We start from the raw sequence: 14,356 nt of genomic DNA on the forward strand, positions 1-14,356 counted from the left end.
TATAGTACTTTTCTGTAAGGGATGATATTGGATTCTGAGCCAAACTTCTTTACACCCTCTGTTAAATGTTGAACACTCTGGGAGGTGAAAAACAACAGAAATGAAATAACAAATGTGCAAGTGTGGTATATTAAACATACAAGTCAAACACTGAATACAGCACACCCTCGCTAGAACAACCCTGTTTGGATCCAGAGCCTTCTGTTCGATATAGTAAAAGGACAATCCAAAACGAACAAGCTGCTGGAGTAAGTTAAGGAAGTCACCTTGGATAAAGGCATTAGCTAAATTATTAATAATATTAGTACTGTTTTTATTCTTTCATTTTCTTTTACTACAGTATTTGTCACTACTACCACTAATAATAATAATAATAATAATAATAATAATAGCAATGAGATTGTTAATAAAAGTATGATTACAAGTACAGTCCTATTTGTGGCTGCATCCAGTATTCTGGCTGCTGTATGCTATTCATTGAAGAACACAGTACAACCAAAAAAAAAAAAAAAAAAGCGCATCAAAGTTTCAGTTTTGTTTCATTTGCAAATGTTCATTTAAATCTTGGTTCCTTATTAAAAAAACACGTCAATGTTTTTTTTTTTTTTTGCCGTGCCGGTTGCATAGAGCTGTACGAGCCAACATCAGCAGTTTGAGTTTTTTAAATCAGTATTTAATCGTATAATGAAGGCCAGATACAGCGAGGATGTAAACAGTATATCTACACTCGGCTGACGGTGTGGACCCGAGACTGCTGCTGCATTCGGTACTGTAAGTTACAAGCAAGCACCATACATTTAAAATAAAATTATTACATGTTATTAAATCACATTAAAATAAATGCAAAAAACGACGTTAACATGCTACGTTTATACACACCAAAGCGGCTACAGAAAGCGTTTTTTTTAATCCGAGTAAAAGTGATAATAACTATTATATTCCATTTTTAATGAAGGTAACAACAAGATAACAAAATGTTGGTGAGCAGAGTACAGTAGCTTGTAATTAGTGTGTGTAACTTTTAAAAATCATAGCCTTCAATATAAATGGATATATTTTGGCTGTCATAGAGTCCATTTTCCCGTTCGTTTCACAGGAGCAGACAGAGTCATGTGACACATACCAGCGCGCTGATTGGATAGGATTGCTCGAGTTGTCATGACGTTGTCAGGGGTGATACACAGGGCAATCCTCGCGGGATTTGGTCGCAAGCAACATAGTTGCTTCTAGTAAATTGCCTCGACAGTTACTGCTTTCGAGATCAATTATTATTATTATTATTATTATTATTATTATTATTATTATTATTATTATTATTATTATTTATTTCTTAGCAGACGCCCTTATCCAGGGCGACTTACAATCGCAAGCAGAATTATTTTCATTCTCCTGTGGTACTAGTAACATTCCAGACTTTTTCAAGACGTTCACAACAGAGACGTGTTTTTTCAAGCATTGTCAAGCCCTGGAAATCAGTTTGTTATTTTCCCATGCTTTCTCCAGGCTTCCAGACTCGCATATGAACCCTGTAACACACTCTCTGCTCTCCTTTCAGCACAGCCGGCACGACGGATTTCAGCGCCCGGGGCGAGACAGAATATTTGCGCCCCCTACCGTTATTTTTCAGATGTTACATGAGTTAGGATATGTGTGTGTGTATTGATACAGTATAATGATATATAATATGTAGTATAATCATATATAATATGTATTGTATGTTGATATTTTACAAAAAAAAAAGAAAAAGCCGAAATGGTGAATGCAGACCAGCTGTAAGACAACTGAAACTGGAAACATATTATCCTGTGTGATAAAAGTAAATTATTTATGTGTATAGATGCCTCAATGTATGTATGTATGTATGTATGTGTGTGAGTGTATGTGTGTGTGTATATATATATATATATATATATATATATATATATATATATATATATATATATATATATATATATATATATACTACAATAAACTACAGCGAAATAATTATCCATCGTTTCAACACACACAAAAACAAACCAATAATAACTGTGGTCCAGTGGTTAAAGAAAAGGGCTTGTAACCAGGAGGTCCCCGGTTCAAATCCCACCTCAGCCACTGACTCATTGTGTGACCCTGAGCAAGTCACTTAACCTCCTTGTGCTCCGTCTTTCGGGTGAGACGTAATTGTAAGTGACTCTGCAGCTGATGCATAGTTCACACACCCTAGTCTCTAAGTCGCCTTGGATAAAGACGTCTGTTAAATTAACAAATAATAAAAATAATAATATTGGCACGACACGTCCATCTACGTCCGGAAAACATTTTCAAAACAGGACATTAAATAAAAATGTATAGAATAAAAATAACAGTAGAAAAATAAATAAGAGGGATCTCAGATGTCTGTTCAGTATCGTCTCAATCGTCATCTCCTGCCCTGCAGCTGCACGCAATCAAACACACAGCGGGGGGGAAACGTTACGAGAGTATTTTTTAAAAAGCGGATAACTTTTTTTTTTTTTAAATAATTAAAAAAATAAAGAAGACTAGTTTTTCCCAGTTTCAGCTTTCATGTGAGTTGCAGCTCAGCACTTTAGAACATGTGGAGCGGGAGATACAGATGTTTGAAATAACTAAGTGCCATTCCCATTGAACACGGCTGTAATGGAGGCGTGTCCCACCCACCGCAGCCCTAACCAATTACATGGGGACATTCACCGTAGTCATGGCGATGACCCAAAAACAAGATTGGTGATTGGACAGCTGAGATATGACAAGGAACGTCATCATGACTATAGTCATGAAATTAAAGTGAGTCGGCAGCATAGAGTTAATAAATCTGTCCTTTTTATTATTTCATTTTTCCGCCCCTCACAGCTTGCTCCCTGGGCGGCTGCCCCGCTCTAGTTACGGCTCTGCTTTTCAGTGTTTCCTTTGGGAGGCACACGAGGCTGGCGTTAGCTGAGCTGGGAGTGCACAGAGGTTTAAATGGGGCACAATGTAAATATAGATGTAAACACAGTGAGTGAGATGGAGCTCCTCGCTGCTCTTTTACCCTCCACTGTGAAAGGAATCCATTGAAGAGACACATACCTGCTGAGCTGAGGATCCACTTCCATGCTAGAACACAGAAATAAAGAGAGCATTATTTTACAATCACTCCTCCTGTACTTTCTACAGTTCAGAAGATGTGCAGCACACACTAACCGGCAGGGCTGTGCTGGGGTGAGTCAGGCTGTGGATTTACACACACTCTACATACCTGATTTAGGGACCTCTCGCTTCACAGACTCTGTGAGAAGAAGAGAGCTGGATTACATTCTGAACAGTGAGGTGTAAAATCATCTATTGAATAACACTGAATAATAGATCACACTGTGTATTAAGCAGCTAGTCTAACTGTGACTGATATGAGATATCCTTGAGCAGGTCCAGTAGAGAAATGGTCTGCAAGCACACACGGAACAGTGCACTGGACTCGACAGAAGAATAGAAAGCTAACACAGGCACACAGACAGATAGAAGGATAGAAAGCTAACACAGACACACAGACAGATAGAAGGATAGAAAGCTAACACAGACACACAGACAGATAGAAGGATAGAAAGCTAACACAGACACACAGACAGATAGAAGGATAGAAAGCTAACACAGACACACAGACAGATAGAAGGATAGAAAGCTAACACAGGCACACAGACAGATAGAAGGATAGAAAGCTAACACAGACACACAGACAGATAGAAGGATAGAAAGCTAACACAGGCACACAGACAGATAGAAGGATAGAAAGCTAACACAGACACACAGACAGATAGAAGGATAGAAAGCTAACACAGGCACACAGACAGATAGAAGGATTGAAAGCTAACACAGGGACACAGACAGATAGAAGGATAGAAAGCTAACACAGGCACACAGACAGATAGAAGGATAGAAAGCTAACGCAGACACACAGACAGACAGAAGGATAGAAAGCTAACACAGGCACATAGACAGATAGAAGGATAGAAAGCTAACACAGACACACAGACAGATAGAAGGATAGAAAGCTAACACAGACACACAGACAGATAGAAGGATAGAAACCTTTCTGGTAAATTCTGAAAATAAAAACCAATTCTTACCAAGTTCCTTACGAAGGCACTTAGCAGCTAAAAAATGAATCAGACAGAACAGTGTGTGGTTATTTCAGCTCCAGTACAGATTAAAATGAATCCGACAGAATAGTGTGTGGTTATTTCAGCTCCAGTACGGATTAAAATGAATCAGACAGAACAGTGTGTGTTTATTTCAGCTCCAGTACAGATTAAAATGAATCCGACAGAACAGTGTGTGGTTATTTCAGCTCCAGTACAGATTAAAATGAATCAGACAGAACAGTGTGTGGTTATTTCAGCTCCAGTACAGATTAAAATGAATCAGACAGAACAGTGTGTGGTTATTTCAGCTCCAGTACAGATTAAAATGAATCAGACAGAACAGTGTGTGGTTATTTCAGCTCCAGTACAGATTAAAATGAATCAGACAGAACAGCGTGTGGTTATTTCAGCTCCAGTACAGTTTAAATTGCAGCATGAAAAACAGAACTTTAAATTTAAATGAACAGGATGTCCATGTGAAAATGAATCTGCTATCTGTGAAGTATATGAAACATACAAACTAAAATTGCTACAATTTTCAACATCCCTCCATAAGGAAATATTTATATTCCTAAGCCTTTGTGTCCAAACCCCCACCCCAACTTTTTTTTAAATTTAAATTTGAATAGATTAATTTATTTAACCAGAAGATTTAATTTATGAATTTATTTAAATCAGGTCTCATTTACAAGAGGGTCCTGGAAACAATAAAATAACAATTGCAATGTATAAAAACAATTATATTTATTATTATTTATAATCATTTCTAATGAGCTGGATTTCCAGTCCAGGGATGTCTTTATTTCTGGGTGTGGTAGTTTAAGATACTGCTGCAGAAACCTGGAATGGGTTTTCAGCATCTCTTCATTAAGTGCTTTACTTACCCTTAGGCTCAAACTGTCTCTCCATGGCTAGAAGAAAAACAGAACAGTCCATATTATTGTAAACCTGTTTGACATGTTTAAAATGCACAGAGCTATATGAAATGCCTCATGATAATGATAAAGTTCATACCATCCATTCTTCTCCATTGGAACACCAGCAGAGGAATGGCTCCAATACTGAGAGCTAAAGTCAAGAAGAAAGCCACCATCCATCCAGAGACTCCTGGGAAAAAATCACCTGGAAAACAACACAGCAGCTCAACACACTGGAACACACACACCCCTCCCAACACTGACCACACCCCTCATAGTGAGCATTCCACACACCCCTCCCAACACTGACCACACCCCTCATAGTGAGCATTCCACACACCCCTCCCAACACTGAGCCACACCCCCTCATAGTGAGCATTCCACACACCCCTCCCAACACTGACCACACCCCTCATAGTGAGCATTCCACACACCCCTCCCAACACTGACCACACCCCCTCATAGTGAGCATTCCACACACCCCTCCCAACACTGACCACACCCCCTCATAGTGAGCATTCCACACACCCCTCCCAACACTGACCATACCCCTCATAGTGAGCATTCCACACACCCCTCCCAACACTGACCACACCCCCTCATAGTGAGCATTCCACACACCCCTCCCAACACTGAGCCACACCCCTCATAGTGAGCATTCCACACACCCCTCCCACTGAGTCACACCTCCTCAGTGAGCATTCCACACACACCCACACACACCGCGGACAGTCAAAATAAAGGACTGCACAACACCACCCCAAAATGTGTTCGAATCAGATATTGACTGGTCCACTAGTTCATGTGTTTGATTCAGATATTGACTGGTCCACTAGTTCATGTGTTTGATTCAGATATTGACTGGTCCACTAGTTCATGTGTTTGATTCAGATATTGACTGGCCCACTAGTTCATGTGTTTGATTCAGATATTGACTGGTCCACTAGTTCATGCGTTTGATTCAGATATTGACTGGCCCACTAGTTCATGTGTTTGATTCAGATGTTGATGCCCCATCATGATGACTGTAATCTATGGTCAGTGTCAGTCAGGCTCAATCCACAAACATGTGATACTCACTGGATATGTGGAGTTTGGATTCCCAGTTTGGTTTGGGTGTTTTACTTCTAACCAGACAGGAGAACACGTTGGATTGCTGTTTTATTTTGATGTAGCTGCTGACACTGAGGAACCCCTGACTGTCCCTCTGCACTGTTGGGCTGGACAGTGATGTCACATTGTTTCCATCCCTGTCTCGCCAGATCACTTCAGGTTCAGAGCTCCACCTCTCTGATCTGCACACCAGCCGGGTCTGCTCTCCTTGTGTAGAGTCCATAGAGATTGAGGGCTGGGTCCCCAGAGCTGTCAGGGAATAGAGACAGTGAGACACACACAGATAGACTATCAGGGAATAGAGACAGTGAGACACACACAGATAGACTGTCAGGGAATAGAGACAGTGAGACACACACAGATAGACACACCAGCCAGGTCTGCTTTCCTTGTGTTAGACTGAACTACTGAACTACTGTGTCAGTGCTGACATATCCAGTCCTGTGAGGATCCCAGCTCCCCTGTATTATATTATGAGTTACTGTGTCAGTGCTGACATATCCAGTCCTGTGAGGATCCCAGCTCCCCTGTATTATATTATGAGTTACTGTGTCAGTGCTGACATATCCAGTCCTGTGAGGATCCCAGCTCCCCTGTATTATATTATGAGTTACTGTGTCAGTGCTGACATATCCAGTCCTGTGAGGATCCCAGCTCCCCTGTATTATATTATGAGTTACTGTGTCAGTGCTGACATATCCAGTCCTGTGAGGATCCCAGCTCCCCTGTATTATATTATGAGTTACTGTGTCAGTGCTGACATATCCAGTCCTGTGAGGATCCCAGCTCCCCTGTATTATATTATGAGTTACTGTGTCAGTGCTGACATATCCAGTCCTGTCAGGATCCCAGCTCCCCTGTATTATATTATGAGTTACTGTGTCAGTGCTGACATATCCAGTCCTGTGAGGATCCCAGCTCCCCTGTATTATATTATGAGTTACTGTGTCAGTGCTGACATATCCAGTCCTGTGAGGATCCCAGCTCCCCTGTATTATATTATGCCCTGTGAAGGGGCTCTAGGGGAGGCGGTCGTATGTACTGTATGCACGTCACACTTCACAGATTGCTCTATATATCCAGAGAACTGCTCAATCGATTGTCGTGAAACTTTGTATTAACATTATTAAGTAAAGGTTATTGAGAATATCAGATTGTGAGGGTGTAGGGAGAGTCTGTGTTTCTGTTCAGCATTCTGTCTGCATGTGTGACAGAGACAGAAGGTATTTGAGCTGTAAATCTCCCTCCCCACCAGAAAGGGCGCTGTGTAAGGTTGGTGTAAGCTTCCTCCTAGATGGGCTGACTCGACGGTAGATTGAAACCAGAATTCGGCCTTCTTGGAGGAAGTGTGTAGTGGCACGTACACTGAACGACTCTACTGTGATCATAAACTCCACTGCGATCAGCTGCGAAGCAGACAGTGATTGGATAAACCATGGCGCCGGGCTGATCGCGGGGAGGAGTTTTGGTACAAAGGGGACGCAGCTACGTGAGTACGGCCCCTCATGCTGAACATGATTGCTAATCTGGAGCACTGTTTGTTTTGTTTTGTGTTTCTGTGTTACAGCCGAGTAAGAGCAGCCAACCCACACTGCACTGCACAGCACAGCACAGCACAGCACCACCACCCACACTGCAGAGCAGAGCACCACCACCCACACTGTACAGCAGAGCACCGCCACCAACACTGCACAGCACAGCACCACCACCCACACTGCACATCAGAGCACCACCACCCACACTGCACAGCACAGCACCACCACCATACACACTGCACAGCACCACCACCCACTGTACAGCACCACCACCACCACCCACACTGCACAGCACAGCACCACCACCCACACTGCACAGCACAGCACCACCACCCACACTGCAGAGCACCACCACCCACACTGCACAGCACAGCACAACCACCCACACTGCACAGCACAGCACCATCACCCACACTGCACAGTACAGCACCGCCATCCACACTGCACAGCACAGCACCACCACCCACACTGCACAGCACAGCACCACCCACAATGCACAGCACCACCACCCACACTGGACAGCACAGCCAGCACCACCACCTACACTGCACAGCACCACCACCAACACTGCATAGCAGAGCACCACCACCCACACTGCACAGCACAGCACCACCACCCACACTGCACAGCACAGCACCACCACCCACACTGCACAGCACCACCACCCACACTGCACAGCACAGCACCGCCACCCACACTGCACAGCACCACCACCCACACTGCACAACACCACCACCAACACTGCATAGCAGAGCACCACCACCCACACTGCAGAGCACTGCACCACCACCCACACTGCACAGCACAGCACCACCACCTACACTGCACAGCACCACCACCCACACTGCAGAGCACAGCACCGCCAGCCACACTGCACAGCACCACCACCCACACTGCACAGCACCACCACCCACACTGCACAGCACAGCACCGCCACCCACACTGCACAGCACCGCCACCCACACTGCACAGCACAGCACCACCACCCACACTGCACAGCACCACCACCCACACTGCAGAGCACAGCACAGTACCACCACCCACACTGCACAGCACAGCACCACCACCCACACTGCACAGCACCACCCACACTGCACAGCACAGCACCACCACCCACACTGCACAGCACCACCCACACTGCAGAGCACAGCACCACCACCCACACTGCAAAGCACAGCACCGCCACCCACACTGCACAGCACCACCACCCACACTGCACAGCACAGCACCACCACCCACACTGGAGAGCACAGCACAGTACCACCACCCACACTGCACTCCACAGCACCACCACCCACACTGCACAGCACAGCACCACAACCCACACTGCACTGTACCACCACCCACACTGCACAGCACAGGACCACCACCCACACTGCACAGCACAGCACCACCACACACACTGCACAGCACCTCCACCAACACTGCACTCCACAGCACCACCACCCACACTGCACAGCACAGCACCACCCACAATGCAGAGCACAGCACCACCACCCACACTGCACAGCAGAGCACTGCAACCCACACTGCACAGCACAGCACCGCCACCCACACTGCACAGCACAGCACCACCACCCACACTGCACAGCACAGCACCACCACCCACACTGCACAGCACCACCACCACCCACACTGCACAGCACCACCACCCACACAGCAGAGCACAGCACAGTACCACCACCCACACTGCACAGCACAGCACCACCACCACCCACACTGTACTGCACAGCACCACCCACACTGCAGAGCACAGCACCACCATCCACACTGCACAACACCACCACCCACACTGCACAGCACAGCACCGCCACCCACACTGCACAGCACCACCACCCACACTGCACAGCACAGCACCGCCACCCACACTGCAGAGCACAGCACCACCACCCACACTGCACTGCACCACCACCCACACTGCACAGCACAGCACCACCACCCACACTGCACTGCACAGCACCACCACCCACACTGCAGAGCACAGCACCACCACCCACACTGCACTGCACAGCACCACCACCCACACAGCACAGCACAGCACCACAACCCACACTGCAGAGCACAGCACCACCACCCACACTGCACAGCACCACCACCCACACTGTACAGCACAGCACCACCACCCACAATGCACAGCACCACCACCCACACTGCACAGCACAGCACCACCACTCACACTGCACAGCACAGCACCACCACCCACACTGCAGAGCACAGCACCACAACCCACACTGCACTGCACCACCACCCACACTGCACAGCACAGCACCACCACCCACACTGCATGGCACAGCACCACCACCCACACTGCACGGCACAGCACCACCACCCACACTGCACGGCACAGCACCACCACCCACACTGCAGAGCACTGCACCACCACCCACACTGCACAGCACAGGACCACCACCCACACTGTACAGCACAGCACCACCACCCACACTGCACAGCACAGCACCACCACTCACACTGCACAGCACAGCACCACCACTCACACTGCACAGCACCACCACCCACACTGCACAGCACAGCACCACCACTCACACTGCACAGCACCACCACCCACACTGCACAGCACAGCACCACCACCCACACTGCACAGCACAGCACCACCACTCACACTGCACAGCACCACCACCCACACTGTACAGCACAGCACCACCACCCACACTGCACAGCACCACCACCCACACTGCACTGCACAGCAGCACCACCCACACTGCACAGCACCACCACCCACACTGAACTGCACAGCACCACCACCCACACTGCACAGCACCCAAACTGCATGGCACAGTACCACCACCCACACTGCACTGCACCACCACCCACACTGCACAGCACAGGACCACCACCCACACTGCATGGCACAGTACCACCACCCACACTGCACGGCACAGCACCACCACCCACACTGCACAGCACAGCACCACCACCCACACTGCACAGCACCACCACCCACACTGCACTGCACAGCAGCACCACCCACACTGCACAGCACCACCACCCACACTGAACTGCACAGCACCACCACCCACACTGCACAGCACAGCACCACCACCCACACTGCACTGCACAGCACCACCACCCACACTGCACAGCACCACCACCCACACTGCAGAGCACACCACCACCACCCACACTGCACTGCACAGCAGCACCACCCACTGCACTGCACAGCACCACCACCCACACTGCACAGCACAGCACCACCACCCACACTGTACAGCACAGCACCACCACCCACAATGCACTGCACAGCAGCACCACCCACACTGCACAGCACCACCACCCACACTGAACTGCACAGCACCACCACCCACACTGCACAGCACCACCACCCACACTGCATGGCACAGTACCACCACCCACACTGCATGGCACAGCACCACCAGCCACACTGCACTGCACCACCACCACCCACACTGCACAGCACAGTACCACCACCCACACTGCATGGCACAGTACCACCACCCACACTGCACTGCACAGCACCACCACCCACACTGCATGGCACAGCACCACCAGCCACACTGCACTGCACAGCACCACCATCCCCCCTGTCTGAAGAGCACATTGACGTGCAATGATAAATAACTGTTGTTTGTTTTGTTGGAGACTGAAATCACGCCGCATACCCCCCGATACCAATGATGGTAGAGGGGCGGCTTTATTATTGACTTTTGAGAAATAAATACGGATGTTTTTTCATTATTCACGCACCACTCCCATCCTGACAGCATGTCACACTGCCATGTTTGTAACGTGGTAATTCATATTCTATACTGTTCTGTACATACTCTTGTATATGTCATGATCATCATTCAGAATACTGCTTGTCTACATTTTTTTATTTTACAGTCATGGTGAGTTGTGTAATGGAGATAGGAGCTGGTAATACATTAGTAGTGGGTTCAACTTGTGTATCAAACATTACTGACCTGTGACTATCACTTCAGTCTGTCCTTCTTCATACCAACTTCCACCATCAGCATAGCAGGTATAGACGCCACTATCAGAGGGCCGGATGTTTCTCAGTTGCAGTGAGATATTGCCTGTCTGCAGTGCAGAGGGAGGGAGAGCAGTGCGGTCCCGGTAGTCACTGTCCTGTATGTTGAGCTGATCCCTTTGGTTCAGATATAAATGAACAGGCCTGTTGAATCTGTCCCTGAACCACCTCACTTCCATGTCCACAGCACTGACTCTGGGTGAAATGTGACAGGGCAGGATGACATCATCACCAGCCTCAGCAATGACAGGCTGATCAGAGCCAACAACAGTCCATCGTCCTGAGAAAGAAAGGGCAAGGTAAAGCAATTGCAAACAAATAGGCAATTTCTCAAAACAGGGCTCTAGTATTAGAAATAGTTGAGAGCTATTAGCTAAGTTCTGTGAGTCCATACATCAATGCAGCCAGCTATATACAGGACCCTGGAAATAAGAGGGAGCATCTCAATGGATCAGTTTCATTTCTACAGTCCCTCTCACCTTGTGTAGAAACAGCTGGTAGCAAACTCAAGACAATGAGACATGTCCTCCCCAGGAATCTCATCTTCATTTCACTGGAAAACAACAATGATAAAGATCTCTTAGTTAAAGCTGTGTGACACAAACAGATTATTAATATCAGGGATCACATTCATCAGGATGGCTCTTATTTGAATGTTCAGCTGCCTTCAAAACTGCTTTGGTTAAGCTTTTAGTCAAAAAATCCAACTTGGATTGTAATTTTAGACCAGCTTCTAACTTGCCATTCTTAGCTAAGGTTCTTGAGAGAAGGTAGTAGTCAATCAACTACGATTTCTGGATTGTAGCAATGTTCTTGAGAAGGTAGTAGCTGATCCACTCAACAGATTTCTGGATTGTAGCAATGTTCTTGAGAAGGTAGTAGCTGATCCACTCAACAGATTTCTGGATTGTAGCAATGTTCTTGAGAAGGTAGTAGCTGATCCACTCAACAGATTTCTGGATTGTAGCAATGTTCTTGAGAAGGTAGTAGCTGATCCACTCAACAGATTTCTGGATTGTAGCAATGTTCTTGAGAAGTTCAGTCAGGGTTTTGATCTGCTCACAGTACAGAGGCTGTCCTTGTCAGAGTGGTGAATGACTTACTGATGAGAGCAGACTCTAACTCTATATCCATTGTGGTTCTGTTACACCTCAGTGATACTGTGGATCAGGACATTTTAATTGAGCATCTTAAAAGCTGGGCTGGTCTGACTGGAACTGTTCTAAACTAGTTTAAGTCGTATCTAACAGACAGTGCACTGTTTCTTTAGGGGAGTCTGTATCAGGATTATCTGCTATTACTTGTGCTGTCCCCCAGGGCTCTATTCTTGCTCCCATATTATTTTCTTTGTAACATATGGATAGACCTAAATAATACTATTGTGCATCACACACAGACATTGTTGTAATGCCCCTGAATGGAAAGTGATAATACTGGCATTGCAAGGTGATGATAATACTATTGTTAGGCTCTCCACAATGGCATGATTATTGCCACAATCCTTGGCGAACTGTTTTTTTGCAAGTACTTCCTGCTCCCAGAACTGCCTCCTGTTGTCTGCACCTCCCTGCTCCTGACTGATAAATGCAACTCTCCCACAAAATAAAAAAAGACACATTTTTCAGATTCGAATCCTTATATTAAAAAGAAGAATGTCTGGTTCAGTGTGTGTTACCAGAGTAAAAAGAAGAATGTCTGGTTCAGTGTGTGTTAGCAGAGTAAAAAGAAGAATGTCTGGTTCAGTGTGTGTTACCAGAGTAAAAAGAAGAATGTCTGGTTCAGTGTGTGTTACCAGAGTAAAAAGAAGAATGTCTGGTTCAGTGTGTGTTACCAGAGTAAAAAGAAGAATGTCTGGTTCAGTGTGTGTTACCAGAGTAAAAAGAAGAATGTCTGGTTCAGTGTGTGTTACCAGAGTAAAAAGAAGAATGTCTGGTTCAGTGTGTGTTACCAGAGTAAAAAGAAGAATGTCTGGTTCAGTGTGTGTTACCAGAGTAAAAAGAAGAATGTCTGGTTCAGTGTGTGTTACCAGAGTAAAAAGAATAATGTCTGGTTCAGTGTGTGTTACCAGAGTAAAAAGAAGAATGTCTGGTTCAGTGTGTGTTACCAGAGTAAAAAGAAGAATGTCTGGTTCAGTGTGTGTTACCAGAGTAAAAAGAAGAATGTCTGGTTCAGTGTGTGTTACCAGAGTAAAAAGAAGAATGTCTGGTTCAGTGTGTGTTACCAGAGTAAAAAGAAGAATGTCTGGTTCAGTGTGTGTTACCAGAGTAAAAAGAAGAATGTCTGGTTCAGTGTGTGTTACCAGAGTAAAAAGAAGAATGTCTGGTTCAGTGTGTGTTACCAGAGTAAAAAGAAGAATGTCTGGTTCAGTGTGTGTTACCAGAGTAAAAAGAAGAATGTCTGGTTCAGTGTGTGTTACCAGAGTAAAAAGAAGAATGTCTGGTTCAGTGTGTGTTACCAGAGTAAAAAGAAGAATGTCTGGTTCAGTGTGTGTTACCAGAGTAAAAAGAAGAATGTCTGGTTCAGTGTGTGTTACCAGAGTAAAAAGAAGAATGTCTGGTTCAGTGTGTGTTACCAGAGTAAAAAGAAGAATGTCTGGTTCAGTGTGTGTTACCAGAGTAAAAAGAATAATGTCTGGTTCAGTGTGTGTTACCAGAGTAAAAA

General features: G+C 46.1%; 1 protein-coding gene across 1 annotated transcript in view; it reads right to left on the minus strand.

Moving 5' to 3' along the window:
- The window catches only part of LOC117404832 (butyrophilin subfamily 1 member A1-like), a 63,359-nt gene that overhangs the window by 20,778 nt on the left and 28,225 nt on the right, over nt 1–14,356 (minus strand). Inside the window, exons 3-10 of the mRNA XM_059018344.1 lie at nt 12,175–12,248; nt 11,628–11,975; nt 6,119–6,400; nt 5,136–5,243; nt 5,006–5,032; nt 4,107–4,133; nt 3,242–3,271; nt 3,073–3,099 (exon numbers count right to left, since the gene is read on the minus strand). Coding sequence (XP_058874327.1) covers nt 3,073–3,099; nt 3,242–3,271; nt 4,107–4,133; nt 5,006–5,032; nt 5,136–5,243; nt 6,119–6,400; nt 11,628–11,975; nt 12,175–12,244 — 919 coding nt within the window. The 5' untranslated portion in view covers nt 12,245–12,248. The remainder of the gene's footprint in view (nt 1–3,072; nt 3,100–3,241; nt 3,272–4,106; nt 4,134–5,005; nt 5,033–5,135; nt 5,244–6,118; nt 6,401–11,627; nt 11,976–12,174; nt 12,249–14,356) is intronic.

Source organism: Acipenser ruthenus, chromosome 59 (genome assembly GCF_902713425.1).
Source record: "Acipenser ruthenus chromosome 59, fAciRut3.2 maternal haplotype, whole genome shotgun sequence".
NCBI classification, from domain to species: Eukaryota; Metazoa; Chordata; class Actinopteri; order Acipenseriformes; family Acipenseridae; genus Acipenser; species Acipenser ruthenus.